The sequence below is a fragment of the Macrobrachium rosenbergii genome, chromosome 3 (genome assembly GCF_040412425.1).
Source record: "Macrobrachium rosenbergii isolate ZJJX-2024 chromosome 3, ASM4041242v1, whole genome shotgun sequence".
Taxonomy (NCBI): Eukaryota; Metazoa; Arthropoda; class Malacostraca; order Decapoda; family Palaemonidae; genus Macrobrachium; species Macrobrachium rosenbergii.
Genome location: NC_089743.1, coordinates 87,454,068 through 87,466,081, shown reverse-complemented (window position 1 = coordinate 87,466,081; position 12,014 = coordinate 87,454,068). Strand labels below are relative to the sequence as shown.

The 12,014-nt window shown below is 36.3% G+C and overlaps 1 protein-coding gene across 1 annotated transcript in view; it reads left to right on the top strand.

Annotated features, from left to right (window-relative positions):
• The window catches only part of Src42A (Tyrosine-protein kinase Src42A), a 119,382-nt gene that overhangs the window by 2,306 nt on the left and 105,062 nt on the right, over positions 1-12,014 (top strand). Inside the window, exon 2 of the mRNA XM_067084234.1 lies at positions 8,289-8,638. Within this exon, the coding sequence (XP_066940335.1) occupies positions 8,289-8,638 (350 nt within the window). The remainder of the gene's footprint in view (positions 1-8,288; positions 8,639-12,014) is intronic.

Here is a 12,014-nt window from a genome sequence, read left to right as displayed (position 1 = left end):
GTCATTTGCAAGGGAACTTAGATAAGGGTTTTGAGTACAGAGTAATTCAAATAGATTGTAGCGCTGCTTTCAGTGTAGTAAATCACAAGGCACTTATTTATAAAGTTCAGAATCTTGGACTGGTTGGATATGTTTTAGGATTATTTTAAGCTTTCCTTACAGCTAGGTAGCAGTGAATTTCTGTGGACGAGATCTCTAGTGAACCAAGACCTATTGTGTCTGGAGTTCCACAGGGCAGTGTCATTGGTCCACTGTTATTTTTAGTATATACAAGTTAAATGGTTGTTGACCTGGAAAACAAGATTGTTCATTATGCCAATGATGCAACACTTGTGGGTGTAGTAAAGTCTCCACTTATGAGAAACAAAGCTGCCCTCAGCCTTAATCAGGACATGGACCGGACCAGGGAATGGTGTAGTTGATGGTGTATGAGGCTGAACTCCAGTAAAACGAAGACACTAGCGATTAACAGATCCTGTACAGATTTCCCACCCCATCCTCCCCTTCAGGTGGATGGAACTTTTCTAAATGAGTCTGAAGCTTTAACTATTGTAGGTGTAACTTTTGACGCACATCTAACTTTTTAGAAGCATCTAATGAAAGTTTCAGCAAATGCCGCATAAATGTTAGGTATTGTTCGTAAGGCCTCATATATTTATAACCGATAAAATCAGTGCCACATGTTTTAGGTCATTTGTACTTCCTTTACCAGAATACTGTTCTCCATTGTGGATGTCTGCTTCTGCCAGAGATTTATCTCTTAGATAGAGTTGTTCGTGGTGTTAGGTTTGCTTCCTAATGGTAGCAGTTATGACTTGCACCATCAACAGATGGTCTTGTTTGGCACTTTTTCATAAGTTGTATTTCAATAGAGATCTTTCACATTCACAGTTGATCCCTAATCCCCTCTATCTGCTGAGAGAAACCAGATTCTCTGAACAGCAGCACCAATAGCCTATGTAGTAAATGTACCTCGCTGTCGAATTTCTTAGTTCTAGAGGTCCTTTATTCCTCACACTGTTGGACTGCAGAACAGCCTCCCAGAGGATGTTGTGCCATTGGAACTTGAGAAGTTCAAATGAAGATGAAATGCATTACTACCCTAATACTATTCTCCTTGCATTTTAATACATTTCTATCTATTTATTAATTTAATTTTTCTTTTTTAACAACTCAAATTTCTTTCTGTATTTCCCTTTACTTCCTCTTCTTCCTAATGAACACCATATTCTTTGGATGCTTGAATTTCAAGTCAGTGGTCCCTCCGTGCTTATTCCATATGAATAGGATTCATCTACCGAATGATAATAATAGTAACAATTAATAATAAAAAATTATAATGATAATAATAATAATAATAATATTCTAAATTGCCCAGGTATTTTCTGCCTCCTCCCAGTTTTCATGACTGTGTTGACTTTGTGTAAGATGTATTGATGGAGGTTTAGTGTTATATTTTAGATTACAGGAGATGTAAAGTGGCTGTTATACATTTAAAAGTAAGGTCATCCCTTCCATCAATAAATGCTTTTCCCTGTGAACAAACTGTCATTAAAAGAGTCAACTACTTTACTGGGATTGGGCATGGGACAAGAAATGTGGATAAAAGTTTACTTGTTGCATGTAATTGAGTCCATCATGGAAATTTGGTTTTCCAGTAGTTTACATGTAATTTGGATCATTTTTACCTTCATTTTTGTGGGAACCCATAACATGTTCTTCTGTAACAGCATTGGGGTCTCCCATTGACAAATCTACATTCCCTAAACTAACCTATGGTGTTGGATCCTAAGGGTGTATACACACGGTCAAACAGTGTTCGTCAGACAAACACTGTTACCAGGTAACAGTAGGAAAAGTAAAGGTGTGCTGTTGATGCCAGAAGCAATCACCACGGACTAACAGAATCAGTCTGTTGCAAAGAAAAAAATTTTGAAGACCACAACACTAATGTTCGGGTCAGAGTTAAAACACTGCATCTTGACCAATGGCATCTGTTCTGAACTTTGTCAGCCTAACTTTGACCAATGAACGGAGTAGAAACTGTGGTATACATCAGTATCTGGTAGCACTGTTTGTTGCCAGGTCAGTTCTCAAATGTGCGCTTATGACGTCGCCACTACATAGTACAATATGGTAACAGTGTTTGTCCGATGAACACTGCTTGACCATGTGTATGCACCCTAATTGGTTGGCCTGGACTCACAACCCCCCCGACCCCCAACCTAACCTGACCTAGGGTGCTTTTTTATGTATGTTTATATATGTATATGTATGTGTTTATCTATGGCCATTTATGTCCGAAATAAAGATTTTGAATTTGAATTTGAAATTAAGTCAGAGTAATATATTATGGTACATCATAGGCTAACCAAATCAGCTATGACACTGAGTCCTTACGAGGCTGGATAAAAAAAAAAGGTCTGATGCGACATAAAGCACTAAGTATTTTATGCTAGTGATACATGCAGAGATACAGCCTCTTTCAACATCTTGGAATACACAAGTAACCATACCAGTATTTGCCCCAATTCCAGATAGAAATTGATATTTGTAGGGTGGGTGTGGGATGAGTTAACAAAGCTTTTCTGACAAAAATTACTGTTATCATTCAGAACATTTGAAAAGTTATTGAAAAACGTATATTTCAGTGTTGATTGCGTTATCAGTTAGTTATATAATTTCAATGGGATGTGTTAAATTGTATAAATAGCAAGGAATTCCTCTTTTTATGCTACATTAGCTAAAACAAAAATGAAATTACCTGATTTTCAGTAGCATCATCATCTTGAACGAACACATTTTTACTTGCATCATGAAGTATATTATTTCTGGCTGGGAAAACAATCAATCTTTGAAAGCATATACTGTAGTGGTTAATGGTGAAACAAATCAAACACCAATAAAAGAATCAAGATTCAACAAATTCGAGGACTGAAATTCTATGATGGTAGTGCTGCCTAGTAGACACAGTAAAAGGAATCCTGATTGATTTAATAACAAAGATGTTTGACAGTGCATTCATCTTTGGCAAATGTTTAATGAGAATATGGTGAAATGGAAATGGTTTGAGAATGTCTTTTGCACAACCCCATGGAGAATACAATTGTACATAACTGTCAGTTGGGCTTCTGAGGTCACTGGGGAGTTAGAATACCCAGATCTACTTGATTGAGGATCATGAGAAGGTATCTTTATGGTAAATAGAGCTCAGAACCACAACAGAACAACCTTGCCCCTTATTTAACAAACAGTTTGTGTAATCCTACAAATATCTGTGTCACTGTACATTAAAAAATGGGTTTTACATAAAAGATAAGGTGTTGCAATTACCGAGGTAGTAATGAAACCCATAACAGAAATGCTATAAGTGCCATAATATTTTAGCAGCAGTGTAAAAACATAGATAGGGTGTGCCCTATTTTCCATTTAGGACTAAGTTTAGTAAAAATAATAGTACTGTAATGATAAAACTGAAAGCAGTGGATTATGCATTCTCAATCAGCAGTTCTGCTCTGTAACCATTAACAAGTCTTACAAGCTTCACATTGATAAAACTGGAAGCAGTGGATTATGCATTCTCAATCAGCAGTTCTGCTCTTTAACCATTAACAAGTCTTCCATCACAAACTTCACATCCTTGTCAAACTTATGCCTGCGCAGAGGTGGTTCCCAAGAGCATAATGTTGACTACCGTACTTTGAAAGAGCACTGCCAGACACAGGGGAGAACACAGTGATGCTCTTGAGCAACAGGTAGGGAATCACTTCTATACTTGAACCTTAACTTTCACTTGCAACATCCACCACGTGGTGGTGAATGAATAAAATGAATAACTAGAGTAATGGATTCATTTGGGGAAATAAGGTAAATTTCCATCAGCTTCCTCTCTGGGCCTATATATTCCAGGAAATTCTCATATGAACATGAAGAATGGAAGAATCCAGCAGTGTTTTATGAATTGCCACCAACATACTGTATAGCTTACCATTTGCCCGTGAATCCAGGAGGTTCATTCACTAATGCAAGTTCCCTATCTCCTAGCTAGCTTGGTGAAATTTAAGGGACCAAGTTCCATTAAAAAAAAAAATGATCAAGGGATCTTTTAGAAAACAAGTTCATGCACTTGTGGAGTTCTGTATCTGTCACCTGATTTGACTAGATTTTAGGGACCGTCCCCCCAATATGAAAATTGTGTAGACTTGGCATAGTGATGGTAACAGATTCCACCAACTAAGTCTGTGATCTTGACAAATTTTCTACGACCCATTGGTTTGATATAAATTTGACTCTCCATCCTAAATAAGAAGCATAAGTAACATTGTATGTAAGAGTTTGCAATTTTTCAGTTAGATACGCATGTGAAGTAAGCCTGTAAAGGCAGTTAACATACAAAAAAAAAGTGTCTGAATAAAGTAGCTACAGAAATTAAAAACCTTTTAGGCTATAGGACTGTTTATCAAATATAGAAAACTAATGCATGGTGCAGTAAAATAGAATTGCAGTACAACCCTTAAGTTTAATATGCTACTGCAGGGAAGACTGCCACCATAATATGAGCAGAAAAGAATAATTTCTGGTAGTGGGCAGGTTGATAATGAGGTACCCTAACAGAATGCAGATACTAATGATCAGCTAAGCAAGTAGCCTAGCATGTACATCCATTTTTATTTTTATTCTATTTATATTCTTTCTTAATCAGATTTCTGAAGGTGGTAGTGTCGATCTAAGTACTAACAGTTATTGCTTTCCTCCAGGTAAATACTGAAAAAAAGCAATGCATTTTGCAGTTGTTCTCTTGATTGGTTGCTTCTGCTCCTATATATGTCAAAATTTCTGGCACTGTAGCTTTGTTCATGTGCCTATCCAAGTTTATTACAGTCTAGCATTACATTATGGGCTTTAAATGTTCTTTGTACTTTGGCCAAATTTCTGATATTTTAGCCTTGCATTCCATAGTACCATATGCAGCGTATACATTGTAAACATCACCGTTCAATTGATACATACATCTTGTCATTCTCTATTGCCCCTTATCTGTGTTGAAGACGTAAAAGATGGTGTTTCATATCCATGGTCTCTAGTTTCAGTTTCTCCACTTAAGTACAGTAATTCTTAACATTGAGTTCTTCGAGCCAAGTGTTATTTCATTTGTTTATTATATGCTATAGTTTTCCTCTCCATCTGAGGCATTCATTATCTTAATCTTTTGGGTCTGTCCTTTCATCAACAAATTTTTATTTTGTATTTTTTACCCTTATCTTGCTTCATCAGCTTTTACCCTTTTAGTACAATCAAATGGAAATGGAATAATCACTATTTGTCTGTGGTAGATAGACTTCAAATGGTTGTTACTCTTACTTCTTCCTAATGAACACCATATTCTTTTGAAGATTAAATTTCAAGCCAAGGCCCCCTGTCGGCTTGTTCCATATGAATTGGTTTCATCTACTGAATAATAATAATACTGTTATACTGATGTACCCGTACTTTCATAAATGACAAGTAAAAGAGTGGTCAAGACAACAAATAGGCTACTGATGCTAGGGACAGTAGTACAGTAGTGTCTTAACTCCATGTAGTATATACATTTCCACCTACTTACAATAGCCTAGGTGCCTTGGGTTTATTGTCTATAGATTTGTATTCTTGATAGTCTTCAACTATTAATAAACTGGAATGTTTTACACAATTAAATGCAATTACTGTATTCTTATATCAGTGAGTTAAAGTAAAATACCAGTACATTATATTGTATATTAGTATTTGTTAGTTCAGTTTAAGAGGCAGATGTTAATCCTTTGAGCACACTCGTTTACATTTGTTTAGTGCTGTACATTTAAGTCTATCACTTTCTTTTGATTTTGCTTGTAGCAGGTGTGTTCATTGATTTTGCTTGTAGCAGGTGTGTTCAGCCTTTGGTAATCATGTCCAGTTGAATGGAAATCCCATTTTGATGATTGTTTGACTCCAAATGTGGACTCCCTGATTGGTTGGTGATGTTAATTGGGTAGTTTTTTTCTTGGTGACTTATTTGAGTGCCCTGTTAATGTGGGCTGGTTTGGTGTTACAGTATTATTACAGATCACTCAGCAGTATGTTATTTGGTGTAATGTGCCAGTCAGTTTTAAATTAAAAGTACTGCCTAGTACACCCAGTCTGTTGATTTTCCTGGTCTGATGAAGCTTGAGACAGTGTCATAGCCTGGAACTTTGGGAATTCCTTGGCCTTTTAATACTCTGTCCCAGGTGCTTAGGTGAACATATTAATTTGCAGTTCTTTCCAGTCCCAGTTAGGCCTACAATGCATGCTAGAGTTCAACATAGGGTTTTTATTTTCAAGGCAATTGAAACAGCCTACACAACATCAGTATAAATTGTCTGTATTGTATGAGCATCATTAGGCTAGGTGACCTTTGGGCTACAGGGAAATTATGACGTTGGTGTCACCTTCTTTATGCGTATGGTGGGGTAAGGATGGTCTGATTTGGAGCACGGGTTCTTTGGAATTAGCTGGTCTGCTGCTATAGTGGTTAGTGTCACAGCATGCCACTCAGATATCGTGGGTTCATATCTTCCCCAGGGCGATGAAAAATCACTGGCTCCGTATCATGATCAATTACTACTGCAGTGTGGGGTCTGCCATGGGAGGTTGAAACCAACATTCTTTAGAAGCTTGAAATTTTCAAGTCAGTGGCCCCTGTGTGCTTATTGCTTGTGAATAGGTTTCATCTACTGAAATAGTAATAATAATATTAATTAGCTGTTTTTACATGCTGTATGTTGTTGTCCTGGAAGCAACTTTAGTGATTTTCTATGACAATCCCGGTCAGTAACTACACATCTGTGTGTTTTGTACAATTAACTTGCACCAAATGTTTTCACCCAAAGTTTGAAGCATTTAAACCTTACCGAAGCATTTTACACAGGTGTTGGGGGGGATGAATGGAGATTTGATGTGCATAGCCATGGAAGGTCTTGGCTGTATTGAATTTCAGCATTTGACAAATTGCTCCTGAAGAATTACTTTGGTTGCAACATGAATCATTGCTGTATCTTCAAAAAACTCTTTAAAGCATTACTGTGCATTGATGCAGATTTCCATCTGACATTGCTGCTGGATGAGCGTGATTTTCTTGACCAAAGAACTACCCTACTCAAATTTCCATCCACTGTTTGGCATTCAGTGTTCAGGCTGAAAAAAGTTCTAAGTCATTCTTTAGAGAAACATAATACCATTGTCTGTGTGGTACTGTCAGAAACTTTGAGTTCAGGGGTCTATAACATTTCACATTATGATACTCTGTACTACTGTCTTAAAATTTGGAACTACAGTATTCCTGGCCTATTCTCTTGATGTATTGCACATCCTTTACTGCATCAGAACCTGATGTTTTTCATCAAATATTTTTCCAGTTGCACCATTGCTCTGATAAGAAATGGAACATCATAAGTTGATTGTGGTGATGTCTATTTATCTTTCATGCTGTCCATACCCTTGCTAGACTTCTTCCAAAACCTTGGCTATTCTTGGCAGTCTAGGCAGGCTGTTATCAAAGATTAGTCACTTTTCATGAGCTTGGCTATTTTGAGTGAAATAGTACAACTTTATGATCGTCTGTAATATGAGTTTAAATTTCCTTTTCTCAAGTTTAATACATCTGGACAAATGTACAGTGCATATTGGTATACTCTGTATTGTAGAAGTAGCATAGGCTTTATGTACTGCATTTGCTAAAATCTAATTATTGTTCACAAATAATTAATGTGTGGTGAGATCGGTGTCCAGAGGCCAGAAAAAGCAATTTGAGATAGCAGAGGTTGGTATGATTTGGACAGTTGATGTCAAGGTATAAGGAACAGTTGACCAGAAAGGCAAGTAGATATGAAAGCAGCATGACAAAGACCTCTAGAAAGGCCCAGGAAATCATGACAAAAACAGGCAGATGATGAAGACCTAGAAGACAGTGACCATATGAGAATATAGAATCTGTGAAGCATTATTTAGATTTTTAACTTTAACATCATACATCCACCTGGTGTTTTATCAGATGATTTTCAGATTTAGTGATTATTTTGATGGTTTTATTTCTGTAGACAGCTAATAAGGGATATTAAGAAGAGATTGCAGAGATATTTATTTATGAAGTTACATTCATAACAATCAGTAGTTGTTATGGGGACAGGTTTACGTACCCGTAGAGCTAATAGGGAGCATATTGTGATAACCATGTTAGCTGCTGTACTGTTTTAGGATGATTTTTCTGATGTTAGATTTTATTGTTTCAGGTCCCGGCGCAACCATTGACAGGACCTACTATAAGTGATCCAAGTGGTGCCACCAGGGGAACACAAGACACTCATGCCCTCGGAGGGCGGCCAATGAATGGCCTCAATCCAACTTTGCCGTCAGTACCAGACCCTGAGGGAAGTGCAGCAGCATTATCCAAAGTGTTTGTAGCGTTATATGACTATGATGCGCGCACAGACGAAGATTTATCTTTTAAGAAAGGTGAACATTTGGAAATTCTGAATGATACCCAGGGTGATTGGTGGTTTGCAAGGTCCAAAGCTACAAAGCAAGAAGGATATATTCCCTCAAATTATGTGGCCAAACTTAAAAGTATAGAAGCTGAACCGTAAGTGTAAAATGTTTTGTTGTGTTTAAATTATTTGAGAGATGTGGGAATTTAAGTGTTGTGAAGTTTTTTAAATTCCAACATCTTAAGTTGTACAAATTTTATGTTGTCAAGATTATCTTGTAGATCTGTCAGTAATGGATAGAAATTTTAAAAGTATTTCTACATCTGGATTTGGGTATAAGTAATTGTAGTGTTGTGTTTTGAATATTTGTTAAAAGTTAGTTAATCATACAAAGGTGTTTTTATGTATTCTTTCTGGTTGCAGATCTTATTCAGCGAGAATAGAAATTCTATTTTTCTATAATAATATGTAAATACAGGATGTTTTATATATTTCTTTTACCAACAGTAAATTCAGTATATTTGGAGCTACAGTGTTCATTCTGAATATATTTTGCGAGAATAATAATCGTCTGCAACATATTTAACGTGAATAAGTATTGTGCGTCTAGTTTGTTATTTTATTTGCAGGGGTAGATTATTAAATTTGTATTAATTTTATATTAGTTGTGTCAGTCTTTTGAGATTTTCTACAGATGTGAGAAGGGACCTTTTTAGCTTCCTTATGTTTAGCATCTCATAAAAGCCTAAGACCAGTTACAGTAATAGTATTGTAGGGTTGAAAATACTTTGTTGATATGTCAGTGAAGGATAATGGATTTTTTAAAAAATATTTCCATATCTAGATTTAGGTACAGTACTATTAATTGCTGTGTTGTATTTTGAATTTTTTTTAAATTAGTTAATTTCTATAGGGTTTAGTATTTTGTACTTTTTCTACTGCAGATCATACTCCGTGAGAATAGAAATACAGGCAGTTCCCTCATGTTATTGGTCGTCTCGGTTATCAGTGATCCGGTTTTTTGGCACTTGTCCAGCGAGGAAAATCGACAGTTTTCGCTACCAATTTCCGCTTATCGGTGCTGATAATCGCTTATTGACACCGACACATACCTAACAGAGGCACCGATAACTGAAAATCGGCTATTTTCGACAACGCCGATCGATAAGTGCCGAAAATCACCAATTTTTTGGTTATCGTTGATTTTTGCTTATCGTCACGCCGTCGGAATGGAATCCCCACCAATAACCGGGGACTGCCTGCTAATGATATTTTTAGGGAAATGTATAGGAAAGGAGGAGTACTGTATGTAATGTAGGATGGTTTAGATAATTCTTATATTAGAGGTAAATTATGTATCTGGAGGTATTTATTCTGGGCAAGTTTTGCAAGAAAATTTTCGTCTGGTAGAAAACGCTAGCTTGAGTAAGTAATTTACTTCTGGCTTGTCATTTTATGTGCAAGGGCAGGATTATTATATAATTTGTCAGTCTTTGGAAATTTTCTAAAGATGTCAGGAAGGACTTTTGTAGCGTTGTGCATGACACCTCATAAAAGCCTAAGACTATAGTATTATTGTAGAGCTTGGATAGGTTACACTGGGAAAGTAGAGCATTTAACGGAGTGTCAAGTTTTCAGACGTGGGCTTGGTTTCGTGCTCTGAAGTTTGCCAGTCTGTATGCTGTAATGAAAGGTATAATAAGGGAGAGCTACGAGAACAAATGAACAAACAGCAATATATTCTGGAAGAGTTAATGAGATTGTAAATAGAGAGGTTAGTTAGGAAACCTCAAGAATGTCAGCTTTTGGTAGCTTAGTATTTACTTGGAGAAAGATTCAATGCTATTAGTACTTACATGCGAAGGTGACCTAATAAGGATGGAATTGGATTAATAAAGCTATGCCGATAAAGATTTGAGTTAGCTGTTAAGCTAGTTTGGCAGAATTTTTTCTGTGGTTTTAGAGTTGTATGGTAAGATGCAGAATGTTGAATGTATAGTAAAGTTTACAGCACTGGGATAATATAGAATATGATTTAGATGTTGTAGGTTTTGTATTTATTTTTTTACTTTGAACTGTAAATAAAGGAGATGGTTGTATGTGATCATTCTTTAGCATTCAGGCAGCACCATGCTGAGTTAGTCTTGTAATCGTACCATTAAAGCTCAATAAGTGCTCTTTTCCACTCAGGTTTTGCCTCATCTCTGTTGATATAGACATGACAACTTTGATATTGCTGTGTACTGTACTACTTTCTCATTTTGCGTATTTCATGAATGTGGTTTATGTAAAGTTTGGCCAGTGGCCAGAAGTATTGTTTTGAACTGATATATAGTAATGTGTTTTTTATCAGTGATAAAAAATGAGGCTGAAGTTGTAGGTGCTGTAATAATATTAGATGTGGGTGGGGAGATTTATTAAAGAAAATAAGCTTTCTGTAGGTGTCAGGTTAACATAGGATTAAATAATACGAGTTAAGTGCTCTATATTTGGAGGGATGCCAAATGTTGCCATTGCCCTGTTTCAGTTGTACTGCATTGAATAGTGATGATGATGAAAAATTTATGTTGGAAAGATTTTTGTTACACAAAGTTTAAGAGTTTTTTCCGTCATTAACTTTTCCTTTTCCCTTTGGATAGGATGCATCTAGGAGATGCTACCATTGTATTTTTCAGCTAGTACATGCTTGGGATGAGTGGCTATCCTCACATCTGTTCCAGACTATGGAAGTCAAATATATGAATCAGCATTTGATTTGACATTTTCTGTTTATAATGAAGGACTAAGAATCTGCACTGGCTCTTCTAAATCATTCCTAAATCAATCATTACAAATGAAGCAGTGGATCCCTTATGCCATCTTCTCTGTAGCTCGATATTATGAGAAGTGCAAAAGTCAAGTGATTCTACCACTAAAAGCCCATCGAACAAGGAGATACTGTCCTCAATAAAAGTTGGTTTGAGTAAGGAGACATGTATTGGAAATACCCATCCCCCACTCTTCTCCCAAAAAAGTTTTGGCAAGTGGCCCTCCCACTAAAAGTTAGTCAGAACAAGGGGACATTTTTGATAAATAACCATCCTCCACTCTGCCCATTACGAACTAATTTTCTTAGTAAAGCTGTTAATATGACTTGGAATTCGTCCACAATTGGAACACTCTCCTCCTAAGCCTGTCTGTACAGTGAATTTGAACATACTGTATGTGTACTGTTTAACCAAAAATTGTGCATATGCTCTTGAACATCATAAACTTCATGACAAACAACACATGAAGGTTTGCAATACAGTCAGTTTCAGGTTATCAACATTTGTAGGATTTGATGCCATACTACTGAATAAAACTAATAGATTACACTACCAAATAACACTTCTGCATTCACAGCAAGACTTTGATGTTATGCCACTACAGGAATTTGTAATTTTTTAGTGAATAGGAATATTGTAGAAGTCTTTTAGAGTAGGCTAAACTTACAGCTTCTTGTGAATAACAAATTAAGTTTTCACACAAGAAGCTGTTTATGTAAAACCA